At 38.0% G+C, this 14,523-nt stretch overlaps 2 protein-coding genes across 3 annotated transcripts in view; one reads left to right on the forward strand and one right to left on the reverse strand.

Annotated features, from left to right (window-relative positions):
- Window positions 1-675, forward strand: part of LOC145497415 (uncharacterized) — a 13,599-nt gene extending 12,924 nt beyond the window's left edge. Inside the window, exon 3 of the mRNA XM_081477223.1 lies at window positions 647-675. Within this exon, the coding sequence (XP_081333349.1) occupies window positions 647-675 (29 nt within the window). The remainder of the gene's footprint in view (window positions 1-646) is intronic.
- The window catches only part of LOC145497895 (uncharacterized), a 70,002-nt gene that overhangs the window by 32,884 nt on the left and 22,595 nt on the right, over window positions 1-14,523 (reverse strand). For both annotated transcript variants that reach the window (XM_081477771.1, XM_081477770.1), the window contains 2 exons: window positions 14,205-14,409; window positions 772-986 (listed from right to left, as the gene is read on the reverse strand). In XM_081477771.1, the coding sequence (XP_081333897.1) occupies window positions 772-986; window positions 14,205-14,409 (420 nt within the window). The remainder of the gene's footprint in view (window positions 1-771; window positions 987-14,204; window positions 14,410-14,523) is intronic.

A 14,523-nucleotide genomic window follows, 5' to 3' on the forward strand; every position in this document is an offset into this window, starting at 1 on the left:
TAGGAGTACTAGGAGTACTAGGAGTACTAGGAGTACTAGGAGTAGCAGTAGCATTAGCAGTAGCAGTAGCAGTAGCAGTAGCAGTAGCAGTAGCAGTAGCAGTAGCAGTAGCAGTAGCAGTAGGAGTAGCAGTGGCAGTAGCAGTAGCAGTAGCAGTAGTAGTAGTAGTAGTAGTAGTAGTAGTAGTGGTAGTAGTAGTAGTGGTAGTAGTAGTAGTGGTAGTAGTGGTAGTAGTGGTAGTAGTGGTAGTAGTGGTAGTGGTAGTGGTAGTGGTGGTAGTGGTAGTAGTGGTAGTAGTGGTAGTAGTGGTGGCGGTGGTGGCGGTGGTGGTGGTGGTACTGGTGGTGGTAGTGGTAGTGGTGGTGGTAGTGGTAGTGGTAGTAGTAGTGGTAGTAGTGGCAGTGGTAGTAATAGTAGCAGTGGTAGTGGCAGTGGTAGTGGTAGTGGCAATGGTAGTGGTAGTGGTAGTGGTAGTGGTAGTGGTAGTGGTAGTGGTAGTGGTAGTGGTAGTGGTAGTGGTAGTGGTAGTGGTAGTAGTAGTAAAAAGGACCAAGATGAAGAAGAAAAGGAAGAGAGAAAAAAGGAGTAGGCGAGGAGGAGAGAAAAAGGAAATCTGACAACTATTCCACTACCGCGTGCTGGGTAGAAATAGAACTTAATGCAGTAGACCACTGACTGCCTATTATATTTGAGTGCCAAAAATAATATCTGAAGAGGGTAACCTAGCAATCGAGAAAGTAAATTAATGCCCTGATGTTGAGCTTAGTGTACCTTGACAGCTTCCTTTAGGTGAGGCAATGTGAGGCGTAGCATTGCAAAGTCTTCATCCCTGCACTGCTGTAAAGCGTCTTTGCATACACTGCTTAAGCATTTGATTACTTGCGAGACATCAGGACCTGACAACTTCGGAGTAGTGATGTCGATGGCATTTTTTCCAAACAGGCTTTTAGACAACCAACTAACTTTACCTTCCATCCAATTTTGTTCTGCAAGCGAATAATTTAATGCGTTCAAGAGGAGATGATCTACGCCGATCATCCTTTCTTGATGCGTTCTATTCAGTAGATTACGAGTTTGGCTTTATCGCGTGCTTTATCACAAAGTGTGGAATTGACAGCATTCTCCCTCAATTTCTGAGGTAAAAGTAAACGAGTACAGCTGAGTTGACTATCGCTCTTACGATACAAGAGCAATTAGTTTTTCTTGCGTACTGAAAATATAAAGGGTTTACTGCTCTTCTTCTCTGGAATTTGGAGTGATACAAGACCGTGGCTATTTTGTGATGTACTCCTAAAAGTTGATTGATACATATTTCACAAGCCTACCCTATATAGAAAAGTTCAAAGGTAAGAATATCTTTTCTAGCGTAAACTATAAGCACAACACTTAACTTTGTGAGATGTGAAATTGAAGATACAACTATAAAAAGTACTTATAAAAAGAAAATGAATTATTGAAAGAAGCCAAGAGAAATGACTACGGCTTACTTCAGTGAATGGCTAACTATTTCAATCAGGTTTATTGGACTTTGAATAATCAGAATGAGGATACTAGAAATAAAAATGTAATGGTGTCATCGTTCATACGACATGGAAGAAAAGTCTAAAATCATAATCTTGATCTTCACTTTTGACCGACATTGCTGTGCATTCGATGCTGCCTTAGACGCGTGTTCAAGGCAGAAATGAATGGATGAATAACTGAACATTATTTTTGTACAATTTATGATCTTAGATATGCGGTTTGTAATTTTATGTTGTAAACCACATGGAAGGTATTACTATCTTCTTAATTGTTCGTAAAATTCAAGTTTAACATTTAAATAATAGCGGAGCTCCGGCGGCCCGAAGGGCCGCCAAGCGGAGCCCCATACTCATATTATGGGAAAGAAAAGGAAACCCATGAATGAATTTTCTCATGGTTTTCATGGCTAGCGGTATTGCTCGTGGGCGCGTACGCACGACGACGACGACGACGGCGGAGTTGCCCAACATGGCGGCCATACTCCAGCTAATAGGTCGACAGAGACATGCACCCTCGGTCTCTAGCAGAAGAATGCCATTTTTCTTGGCGGAATTTTTAAAGAAAAAACGCATTTCTATTTGTTATGTCGACAAACGATAGCGGAGGTTGATCTAATGTTTTTAAGATAGGGTTGCACTGAAGGAATTAAAAAGAAAGCAAGAAGTAGCGAAGAAGATCGCGAAAAAGAGCGGGCCAGTGCTGGGGAAGGAGGCGATACAGTACTGAACAATGCCGTGAATTATAGCGAGTCAAGGGCTAGAGAAAGGAAGTGAAATAATACCGAACAATGCCGTTAACCAAAGCTAACGAGGGCCATAGATAGGATGTGAAAGTACTCAGAGGACTGCAGTGCCAAGTTTTTAAAATTCGCGCGTTTGACGCTGTGCAGCCGTGCAAGAAAAGTCACAAGATTTGGTCAGGTGATGAACAAGAGAAATCAAACATGTCCGAGTGTCACAAAACAGTACACACAGCGGGAAAAAGTGGTTGATTCGTTGATCTATCGAAAAGATTAGTTCAGTTCAGTCTTCACAACTTTTGCTGCAAGTTTCTGCCTGGAAGATTTACACTGGCCGAACTGATATTGCCAACTTGCGGTAAGTGACTTTTGTTGTTGCGTTTGCTATGAAAATTAACAAGTTGCCTCGACGATATAAGCTTATTTTCAATTGGAATCCTTTGAAAGTCTTCCTCATTTGAAACCATGCTGTGAGACAATTTATAAATTGCATCGTTTTAATTTCTCTCAACTCTAAACAATAGCAAGTGAATCGCTTTGTGGAGGTTGTTGTAAGTTGTAAACAAATTAAGCTTTCTGTCGATTTTCGTCGTCAACCTAAGCTTATAACCTCACGTCTAAAAATAAGCTTAACCAAAACCGTATTTGTAAACACGGCCGGGCGAGTTTTGAAGTTTTCTCTGTGTTAGTTGGCACAGCTGCCTCGTAGACTGCTATAATTTCTTCTTCTGTTGTTGAAAACCAAGAAAGGTGTACAAACCATTTTAAGCCGAAGCGAACAGGATTTGCTAAATTTACTTTCAACGTTCCTATGTGAAGATTTGCATATTGTGATTACAAAGTATGGAGATTTCCTCGTTTTGTTAGTTCAATTTATTCAGTTTGGCGAAATGCTTGGGTGAATTTCCAGGTTAATTTGGTTGAAGACTGGCAAAGCTACCGCCGATAAAATGACTGCAAAGCTAAATTAAGCCGTCGGCAAAAATGCACACTGTAATATTCAAATTTAAGCGTGAATAATTATTAAACTTTTAACACTGCAAGGTTAAACGAATTTTCTTTATCCTCTCTTTCATTCGGTTACCTTTCACTGAGAAGGGATTTGCTTTTGATACTCAGATGAAGTGATATGCATAATTATTGTGTTTATAATGTAGATTTCCTCGTTTTATTTTGTTGTCTGTCCAATTAGTTCGGTTTGGTGATATGCTTATATAGTCCAAATGTCAAGTAGACGATTGTGCATGTAAATCTTGTGTGCAAATAAAGCTCTACTTTCATTTTGATTTACTATTTCATTTTATTAGTGCCACTACTTTTGGCTGGGGGTACATGGGTTATTCCCCAAATATGCAGTATTTACACTTAATATGGAAATGTTCCACAAAAGTGAGATAGTACTAATGGAAAAAAAAAATGCGAAGAGCTTTACTCGGTAAATTGAACAGTGTAAATGACATTTACATACTTAGAAAAAATTTAGGGCGTAGAAGTTCTTGCCCTGACCATTTCTCGGTAATAGAAATAAGTTTTACATACATACATACATACACAATTTAGTTGGTGAGAGCGCTCTCCTCTCTCCACACACACACTCTCTCTCTCTCTGCTCTTTTCTTCACACTAATTTTGTTATTAACTACATTGTAACTCATTAACCGAATGTCACTCACTGTTTTCTTTGTTGTGCATGCATACTTTTTTGCTCGTCGAAGAGAGTTTCAGTTTCTTCCTGGCTGTTTCCTTTGTCCTGTCCAGTACCAATTCCTTTGTAATATAACTTTGTGAATTCTCTATTCTCCTTAAATTTTATCTTGTCAGGGTGATAGAATGCACTCTCAGAGTGTTCAATCATTGTTTTCAGTCACTACAATTTTCAGGAAAAAAGCAATAGTTTTCTTAATTTCCTTTTACTCTGTGTTAGGACCTTTTAGCATGCTCGTAATTGACCCATGGGCATAATTTTGAATAAAGTAAAGAATTAGATCTGTTTTAGTGTTAAGTATTTTTAAATTATTATGAATTACATGTCGGCATTTCTTTTTAGTTTTTAGTTTTTATTTTAGCTGCATGTGATGTTTTATGATTTTACCGACGTATACCATGTAAATGTAAATAATGCACTAGAATTAGCCAATCAGAGTGTGCATTGTATCAGCTTTAAACACAAACCATATGTAATAAATGTATGTAAATGATATTTTTATGACAGGGAACTGGACAGGGCAAGAACTTCTCTTTCGTTTGTAAATTTATATATTCATTCCTCTCATTGCTGTCAAAATGTCTTAGGAACCTTCATTTTTGATTGTCCATTATTTTACACCATACCTAGCACAGAAGCTCACAAAATCCTATCTAATAACCAACATGTGTGTATCTCTGGCCTTTGCTGTGTACTACATGTATATTCTGTTATCCTGCCTTAACTGCTAGAAACAATTTTGACAGAGCTGTTTCAACAGTTTCACTTAAATTAATTCCCAGTAACAGCGCTACATGTGGCAGTGTTATTGGGTATGAACTTTATGGAGGGTTTAAATTTTTATTTTTTTATGATTACAGGAGACAACAAAATATACATGTGTATACATAACCTGATGTTGGTGTTGGTTGCGAATCGTAGTTCATAATAGTCATCTTATTACAGGTAAGGGGGAAAAGTTCAGAAAGTTTAGAACATCTCTTCCCCCAGCACACCTTCTGTCCACAGGTGCAATTATTGAGAGGTTATATATATACACAAAGAGTAATGTAAAGTTATAAACTTAACATTAAAATCTGACATTTGAACGCCTCCTTTGCTAAAATTAGTCACGATTTAATTGTTATCACTCCCTGTGAATTCATAGAGATTTCAGAGGCAAATTATCACCTAATGTGGAAGTCCTGTCTTCAAGTTAGGGAAAATGACACAAAAAAAGTTACAGTGAAAGTAAAGAGAATTGTGAATGTTGATGTGGTGTACTTTGTACATCATGTAAAGGTATTTGGTGAGTGCCAAAGGCATAACATTTCATGCATTGCTTTTTCAGGACAAATTATATAACAGTGATGTTTTAAGGTGTGATCACAAAAATAATGAGTACATTGTCCAGGCAGTATCAGTTTATGGAAGGCATATGCAGACAGTAAGAGGAATTGTAAGCATTACCGGGTAAGTTTGTTTTATGCTTTTGACTTCTTGTACTTGGATTTTGTGTCATTTCATCATAAGAATAGGTGATGAAAGATGCAATAGTTGTTGCAGTTTATTTTTGAAGGCAAACTTATAAGTCTGCCTATGCTGGATAACAGCCATGTGTAAACTGAATGTAAAGCAAACACTCTGTTAAAGGTGGGGCAACCCTAAAACCCAGAAACTGGAAGCCGGAATCCAGAACGAAAAACTGGAATCCAGTAACCGGAAACCAGAATCCACAAATCAAAGAAAACAAGTTCTTCAAATACTCGAAAATTGTTTTGCTTAGGTTTTTGCCTGTAAAAAATAAGCGGCCAAGTAAAAAGGACCTCAAACTGACACAAAAATTCCCCATCTGTTGAAATTTGTGCAACCGTTATTTCTAGGTAAGTCTGCATGCGAGCCAAGTGGCCCATCAGGCCGGAGCTTATCCCGGTTTCTGTAGCATGAAGCGACTAGGAGTATTTCTACTCCCCCCTGGATGGGATGCTAGTCCATCGCAGGGTTAACCCCAGCATTAAGCTCGCCGGTACCCATTTATACACCTGGGTGGAGAGAGGCACTGTGAGAGTAAAGTGTCTTGCCCAAGAACACAACACAATGTCCCCGGCCAGGGCTCGAACCCGGACCGCTCGATCCGGAGACGAGCGCACTAACCATGAGGCCACCACGCGTGAGGGCTATAATAATTATGAGAAATCTTAGTTAAGTGCATCATAATTTAATTCCAAGCACCCTGAGAGCATCTAAAATAAGCTTGCTGGCAATTAACTGCATGGCCATGGGCCGAGCATGGTTCATGTTCTACCAGTGTTTTTTTTTTTTTTTTTTTTTTTTTTTGTGGTCAGTGACCAGACCCAAACTTCCTCTCAGCCAAATTTTGAATCACGCAACCTGTGATGTTTATTCGCCATAAGCTGTTGAAACGTTAATACAAGGACAATGTTACAGATATTGTTTTCTTTATTTGTGTATAATATATATTTTCTTCTGGTTTTATCGAAGTGTTGGATTCAAAGGGAAATAAATACGCTAAAAACGCTAAAAAAGGGTATCACGTCAGCCATGGAATGCGCTGACGTTGCAGCTTTGATTTTCGCTACGTGACAAATACACTGTAAGATCCTGTTTACTTTGCAAGTTTATTTCGCCAGAAGCGATGGCCATTAATTTATGTGCAATTTTGTGAGTATTTCTTGTGGGTTTCAGCAAATGAAGTAAATTCTTTGGCTGTTTCATCGCAGCGAGTTAAGAGATTTGAAGAAAAATTAAGTATTTGCCGAGGCAAACAAGAGCTTGCCAGAACTTGCAATGTCTAAGTCAGTGCTAGGAGAAAAAACACAACCGTTCCAAAATTAGCTGTGGATAACGTAAACCCTCCTGATTGTGTGACTTGTGTGACTACTTCAAAGCGCAAGCAAATTAAATTTTGACGTTTCAGGAAGAAAGCTGTTTATTAAAAGCATTATTAATAGCGTGACACTCGTTTCCTTTTGTATCATTCATGGGCATGTCCCAAGCGAACTTCCAGATTAAGACCATTACATCATCATAGATTTCGCAAAGGCTAAGACTGATGGTACAAGAAGGTATGACACAGTTTGTGTTGATCAAGTGATGTGTTTACAGTAATCAATGAATCATCAAGGACTGCTTTGGAATGTGCACTGTGTTGTGACTGTAGTATTAACAAAACAGTTAAATTTTAAAAGCGCGGTTATAAGATTTAAAAGATCTTCTTGCCATTTTGTTTAATAAACGATCTGCAATTTACCAGAGGTATAAATTTACCCTTCATGTCTAGTAGATACTGAACAAGATAGAAAATGTCATAGAGAACAGGATGTCTGTCAGTGGCAGCCCCCTGTACATTGACGGTCACGCCCCCCACTTTCAAAGTTCAAAGGCTAACCTGGCTCATCTTAATATAACATTTGATTTGTCCAACAGATACCAAACTAGTTCTGGATCAACACTATTTCCACACTGATACTGTGACAAATCAGCATTTCATATTCTTGGCGGCCATCATATTAAAACAATTTATAGAAATGTTGCACACTTACTTCCGTCTGCTTCTCACTTGCTAACAGATCGGACCACATGTTGTTAAAAGATGCTTAAAGACTGCCAGAAACTCACCACAATAGCTTGTTGTTATTGTGCTACTCACCAGTCCTCTCATAGCAATTTGATCTAGACAAGAACTGCACTCTCACCAGGGCCAGGTTGAACAAAAGATGGGTAACTAAGCCTTTGAGCAGGCCCTTGTGTTTGGGCCGGGGGCATGAGTGGCAAAGCTGCATGAAGGCACTCGCTGACATGCCAATGCAGAAAAACACTAGACACTTATTTAGCCTGCTCAGGCACTAGAGACAGATAGTAGAGCCTGCTCGCAGGCTATGAGTAACTCTATCCACCTGAAAAATCACTAACCCTGACTGGAAGGTGATTACCCAATGGATAGCTTTATCCAGCTTTTGAACAATTGGGCCAGATGTATAGCTAAGGGTTGTTCAGAACTAGTCAAAAATTTTTTAGCAATTACAGTTTGTAGCTGAAGTAAAGCCAAGAAAGTAAATAACAGCAAAATAGTTTTTCCTCACATTTATTTATTAGACATTGCTGAAGTGAATTATTTCTATCATCATTCATAATATCTGGATTCAGGATTCTAGTTTCCAGTTCCGGATTCTGGTTTCCGGATTCAGTTTTTTAGGGTTGTCCTTAATGATGTATGTGCATGTTAATCTTGAATAATCTGAAATTTCAGAGAGGTTAAAAATATCATATCATATCTGTGATGGTTCTGTATCTGTTGGTGTGCAACGATCTATACCAATATTTCAACGTAATAATGTACAGTGTATATTAATTAACCAAATTATGTTGTTTTTAGTTGACCAATGCTACTATTGTAATGTGATGCTGAAGCCCACAAATTGACAAACATGCCCAGTGTCAACTTGTCAAATATATGAAGTGGCCAGACAGTTTAGATAACAAAATTTTCTGAAAGTTGGAATTACCAGGTAAGATATTTCTTAAACATTATTTTGTAATTAATGATTTCTCAGACATTGTTTTCTTCAAGAAAAGATTCATACCCCACATGGAGGTTTTTTTCTCTATTAGAGCTCTGTCTTCCTGATACTTTAATTTGGAATTTTTGAAGACTGGCCATGAATGGGTGTTGGGTGTGAATATCTTCTGGTACTGCACATTCAGATTTACATGTAGTAAGCAAGAACATCAGTATTTATCCTGACAAACTCTGATTTTCTTTTGGAAGCTGAACTCATATGCAGTTGTCCAGTTATATGTACAACCAAACAGCTTGGATGGCCCTTTGATTGGGACTGGGCACATTGTTGTAACTTGCAATGTTCCAGTTTCTTGTTTAAAGCAAATTGCATTTGATCTCAAAAGCAAGTCGCCAATTTCATTTCAGTTATTAAGTTTTCTTTGCATCTCAGGGCAGAGCCTGCCACTGTGAAAGTTGGGGTACCAGCCCGGGGCAGGTACTTTGGGAATTTCTGGGTGGGGATGTGCCACTTGGACCCTGGAACCCTTAGCCTATACCAGAGCTAGTTCCGCTGAATTTTGCTACCCTATACTAGAGTAAACTCCCCAAATCCCTCCATCTATCAACACTGTTGAGGCTGATTTGCGTAAATTTAAACTTGCTGATTTGATTTTTTTATATTTTTGAGTGGCAATTCCTGGTTTCCTTAGTCTAGATAAAATCTTCAACCAACTAGTCAATTTTGTGAAAAATGATACCCTATTCTAGACCCAAACGCTCTGATTTATATACCCTATCCTAGAGTAAACTGCTTGAAAACCATACCCTTCACAGCGGCACAGACCTATATAGCCCATATATGGCAGTGCTGCCCCCAGGGGTACCAGCCCCTAGCATTTGATTCACTAACACTCAGTAAACAACTAACAATGAAGTAAACTGTATATCAAAGAAAGCAATGTCATCTGTTAGTGTGTAAAGATTACAATAAATTATAATCGATATGTTTTTATCTGAATAACAGTGGTGTTCAAGTAGCAGCTACAGTATGATTACATGTCTGTTCCTGTCATTCGATATATGAACAGTTTACACATGGGCAGCCTGTATTAAGACATCAAAGATTTTCAAAGCAACCACGGCCTGGTGAGATATTTCTGAAGAAATATAAATTTAAAGTCCTTATGATTGCTTATAGGCATTGATTTTTATTGTAAACAATATCTTACTGAGTGAATTTTTCTTGTGTACTAATTGTTGTAGAACACAGAGATCACTACAAGTATGACAGAGATATTAAAGTGTGAAAAGTTCTATAAACAAATGCATGCAGGAACAAATTAATTTATGATGGATGCAGCTTCTGAGAGATCCCCAATGTTAATGGAACATACACCGTACATACATGCAAAAGAGTTCAATAATTTATTACTTAAGATTGCAATGATTTGTTTGGTTTCTCTGTATTTACAGACAACTTGATGGGATTATAATTTCTGCACCAAGGTCATTGAATAAACTGACTTAGAAGTTGAGTTCTGCAACCCATCCTGTGTGTTGTAATACCATGGCTGCAACATTGTGACAGATACACTGTATTACGTTATTAGAAACACATATATTAACTAATTATTTAAGATGCCTGTTAAATTAATCAGTTTTTCTTAGAGATAATTTACTCATGGTTTATTTAAATAATTGCTTTTTTGGCTTTAAAATGATATTTATCGTGTTTGTAAATCAATTTTGTGATAATCTGCATTGGACATGGCATAAATTAATATTTTGCCAACACGAAATGGAGACAGACAGCCTTGCCATTCGCAACGTCCAGTAAGGCTAATTTGTTCCCTACTGTTGTACAAATAGTGTTCTCTTGTTTATAAATTATTTCAATCTGTTGTTTAAATGATTGCCTCATAACCCCTATGTCCAGTTTGGTGCATGTAGGATATTGATGTATTGTTTATCCATTTTACTGTAAATTATCTTAATTGATGTGTCAATCAAAACATATCTTGGGTATGCTGGGCTCCTCTGACAAATGTACCTATGCCTCATAACCTTTGAGTGCATTTGGTTGTGTAGTGCAGACAAAATGCATGTACATAATATAACTTACTCTTCGCTTGCTTATAATTCTTGGTATAATTTAATCATAGCAAAATTAATTAATGGAACCCAATAACAGCTCCTGTAGTCCACAATCTCAGTCAAGAAGAAGAACGAATCACATTGAAATTGAATAATAAAATTGTTATGAGAAGCCTATGCAAGTATTCATGATCAGCAAAAAAAATATCATAATTACCATTCATGCAAGAGTGATTTTGCTCATTGCAAACCCTTTCAGCAGGAGGAGACTCCAGACAAAAGTGAAGATGGCTAAATGTATCTTTGGGGACAAGTTAGAAAACAAAACTTTCCAACTTTTCACATATGTATACTATTTTGGTATTTTTGTGAGATTTCATTTGATAGAGATTTAGGGACTGAGTATTGCAACCACTGCATTTCAATCAGTCCCCACAGCAAAAAAAATGTTTAAACTTCTTTTGTGTGGGAGTCCCCATGTTAACTAAGAAAGAATATAATGATTAATATAACAATGTCTTGTCTTTCTGAATAAGGTAGGAAAGAACAGGAAATGCCACCAAAAAGCACAGAAGACAGTTCTGTTATGTGATCAAGATTTTTAGTGGCTTCCCAGAAATCCTTGAAATCATGGCTCTATATTTCAGAATCACACCATCTTACACCTCGATCTGCTGATGTGATCCTATTTCCGGCTGAAACTATTAAATAGTTCGCAATTTACCTCACATACATGTTCAATTATTTTATTAGTAACAGCATTCCAAAAAGTAACTGAGCAGCTCCGCTTTTAGGTTCGGCTAAATCTATATATTACAATAAAACTCTTTAAAGACAATTGTCGACATGATTTAGGCCATCTTCAGTCAGTTAAGGAAATACACTCCATATACAGTATAGCTAACTTACAAGTACAAAACTGGAAATGAAGATCACATGCAACAGCAATTTAACAAAAGTTAACTCAAAGCTGTCTCAGTGTGTTAGGTACAGATACCATTACACAGTGTGTGGTACTATCCTATACTTAATACAGGTGTTGAAATGTTGAGCTTGTGCATTCAACTCAGGATTAAAAATTTTAGTACAATCAAAGCACTTACGCGTCACTCAACTTGGAAAATGGATTGTCTGTAAACGGTGACAATTTTCATGCCTCTGAACCAAGATTTTAATGCTTAGATGCTCTATGATTTATTTACTGTTCATATTATTTACGTTACTTACAGTACCATATAGATAAAAGGGAATTCTCTTCAATTCGCCTGTCCGTTTCTTGTCACACAGCTCATCAATTTTTTTGATTTTCAACATCTTTTTGCAGTCGAGAACAGTCAAACCTGTATTGAGCGGACACCTTCTAGAAATTGGCTATTTATATAATTAACTTCCATACATAGTGATGTTTGTGCGAAAACCTATTCAATGTAGATTAGTTCTGCGGTGGATATCGAGTACTTGTGTCAGAAATGCAAATCCCTAAGAAGAGGTGATCTGAAGCTTTCTAAATACATGCACGTCTAAAACGAACTGAGAGCTGCACTGTATGCTGAATTCTGTATCGACCATCATTGAATTGCAGTCTAGCAAACTAGGCAAAATATCTGAGTAGGTGATCTCATTGTTTCCATCGAGCCAATCACAGAGAGTTCTGATTGCTAGCTAAGCGAAGAACGCAAAAAATTGATGAAGGAAGTGAACGTTCAACTCACATCAGTGCTTGAGGTGATCTTGCTTCTGTGCATGGTCACGATTTTCCTTGCAAGCTACAGTATCCCGGATGTACTGAATTTGACCGATAAGGAAACCTAAATGCACCCTACCCTAAACCTAACCCAATTTGGAACAATTTTATTCCTTAGCTACTATATCTTTTTTGGAGTTTGGAGCATGTTTGGCTCAAAACAATACGGCTCAAGAGCCGCCGTAACCCAGAGTGGTAGTTAAAAGGCTTGTCAGAAGTCATTTGGACAAAATCTCTCAGACCGAAAGAAGTACTGGGTACTGTTCAAAATGATGGCAACGATGTCGAATTCTGGGCTTCTTTGGGGACGAATTCATAAGGTAAACCTGCACTTTAGAGGCTGAAACTTCGGTGAGCGCGGGATAAACTTAGTGCAAAGCTTTTATTAGTGTTGACAAAAAATATACGTTTTTTCGAGTGACCTTACCCTTTAAAGACGATTGTATTTAATACCTTCAACTTGTAAAGTTGATTATCAAGTATCTCCTCTCATATTTTTTCAGCTCAATGCCCTAAAAGGTGCTGCAAAAGCTACCGCTGAGGATGTTTTGAGGCTGAGCACCTTAAGAGGTACCAAAACCACTTTTTTAACCTCTATAACATACGATCCTTTTGTATAGGAGTCCCCCCCCCCCCCTGGATCCTGACATAATGACAAAATCATAACATAAGCAACATAAAAGGAAAAAAAAACGACATACGGAAAAAAAAACTGATCCCTTCCTTACATCTTTCTGTCGATTTTTACATAACCAACAAAAGATAAGATGAGATAAGAACTTTATTAACGTGTCGAAGTCGCTAACATACAATGTATACTAATTGGGGACACCTAACTACGTTTACTTATCTAATAATTAATAAAATATTATGCCATTATATCATGTCATTATGTCATTCATGTTGCTATGTCGTTAGTGTGAACCAGGCCTAACCGAATACGAAATGCAACAAGGGATGAGTCATAAAGTACAGGGGGAGGGGGTGAGCTATGAAAAATTGCTTTTTAAGTACTGGTTTTTAGTGGCCCACCCCCGAGAAATTGGAAATAAATTGGAGCGGTCCACCCCTGGAGTGGCACAGACACACATCATCATCTTTTTCACTGCAACTTCCAGTTTCTTGGAGAACTACATGGTAGTCTTCGCTGCCGCAATCATACTCATTGTCATCACAGCCATTGTCATCATCATCAGTATCATCTGCATGAATACTGTCATAGTCATCGTCGCCTGTCACCTCCTCCTCGTCGTCATCATGAAAATCAACATTTTCTTCCACATTAACCTTTCTCGCAGATTGCCCACTGGTTGCTTTGTCAAGTTGGGCTTTGGCTAAGCAAGCTGAAGTTAATATTAGCTTCTCGGTTTCCTTCATTTTTTTTAATTTCTCAATTGGTACTTTTCCAGCAAGAGATTTCAAACTGTTACTTTTACCTTTTTCATTGTCCTTGCGATGACGAAGGCAGAAGCCCAGAAAGAAAACACAAAAGAAAGTATCCTTTTGCAAAAGATACATTTGTATGTAAAAAGAGAAGAGTGAAAGAAAAAAAAGCTAAAGCTACGAATCGCCAGCGTGAAAGGGCAGAGAAAAACTGTGAGAGTGTTCTCTACAGTTAGTTAATCATCATCTTATCATGATGTTGGTATTGGTATAAACTTGGATCATTGTGGTATGACACTTTCATAATTGTTAACTGCGTTAAAGGAAGTCACGTTAGAGAGATGGTCGCTGGTTAAAACTATTGATAATGCAGTGCAATATTTTTCCTGACCCACCCTTTTTGACATGTTGAAAAATGGTGACCCACCCCCAATTTTTCATAGCCCATCGCCCCTGTACTTTATGACCGGCCCCTAACATGTGATAGTTAGCAAAATTGTAACTCACAACTTACCAGGCGATTGCTCTTGCCGGCTGAGTAAATCCCTGAGAGTAGCGTGGTCTCTTGGATGTATAATTACCACTTTAAGTTCATCCCGATCGGAAACTTCCACAAACGAGCTCTCTTTTGCTGCTTCTGCTGCCTTTTGAAAAAACCTCTCCAGAATTTTTAAAGGTGTGTAGTGCTCAATCGAGCAGCATGCCATGAATTTTAAAAGCTGTGAATAAAGAGCAGTTCGGCTCAGTAATTAACAGGGACTCTTGTCCTGTCTGACCTCTGTCCCGAAGGAAAGATAAAAACCCCTAACTATCGCTTTCACGACATTCTCTAG

The sequence above is a fragment of the Orbicella franksi genome, chromosome 9, assembly GCF_964199315.1.
Source record: "Orbicella franksi chromosome 9, jaOrbFran1.1, whole genome shotgun sequence".
Taxonomy (NCBI): Eukaryota; Metazoa; Cnidaria; class Anthozoa; order Scleractinia; family Merulinidae; genus Orbicella; species Orbicella franksi.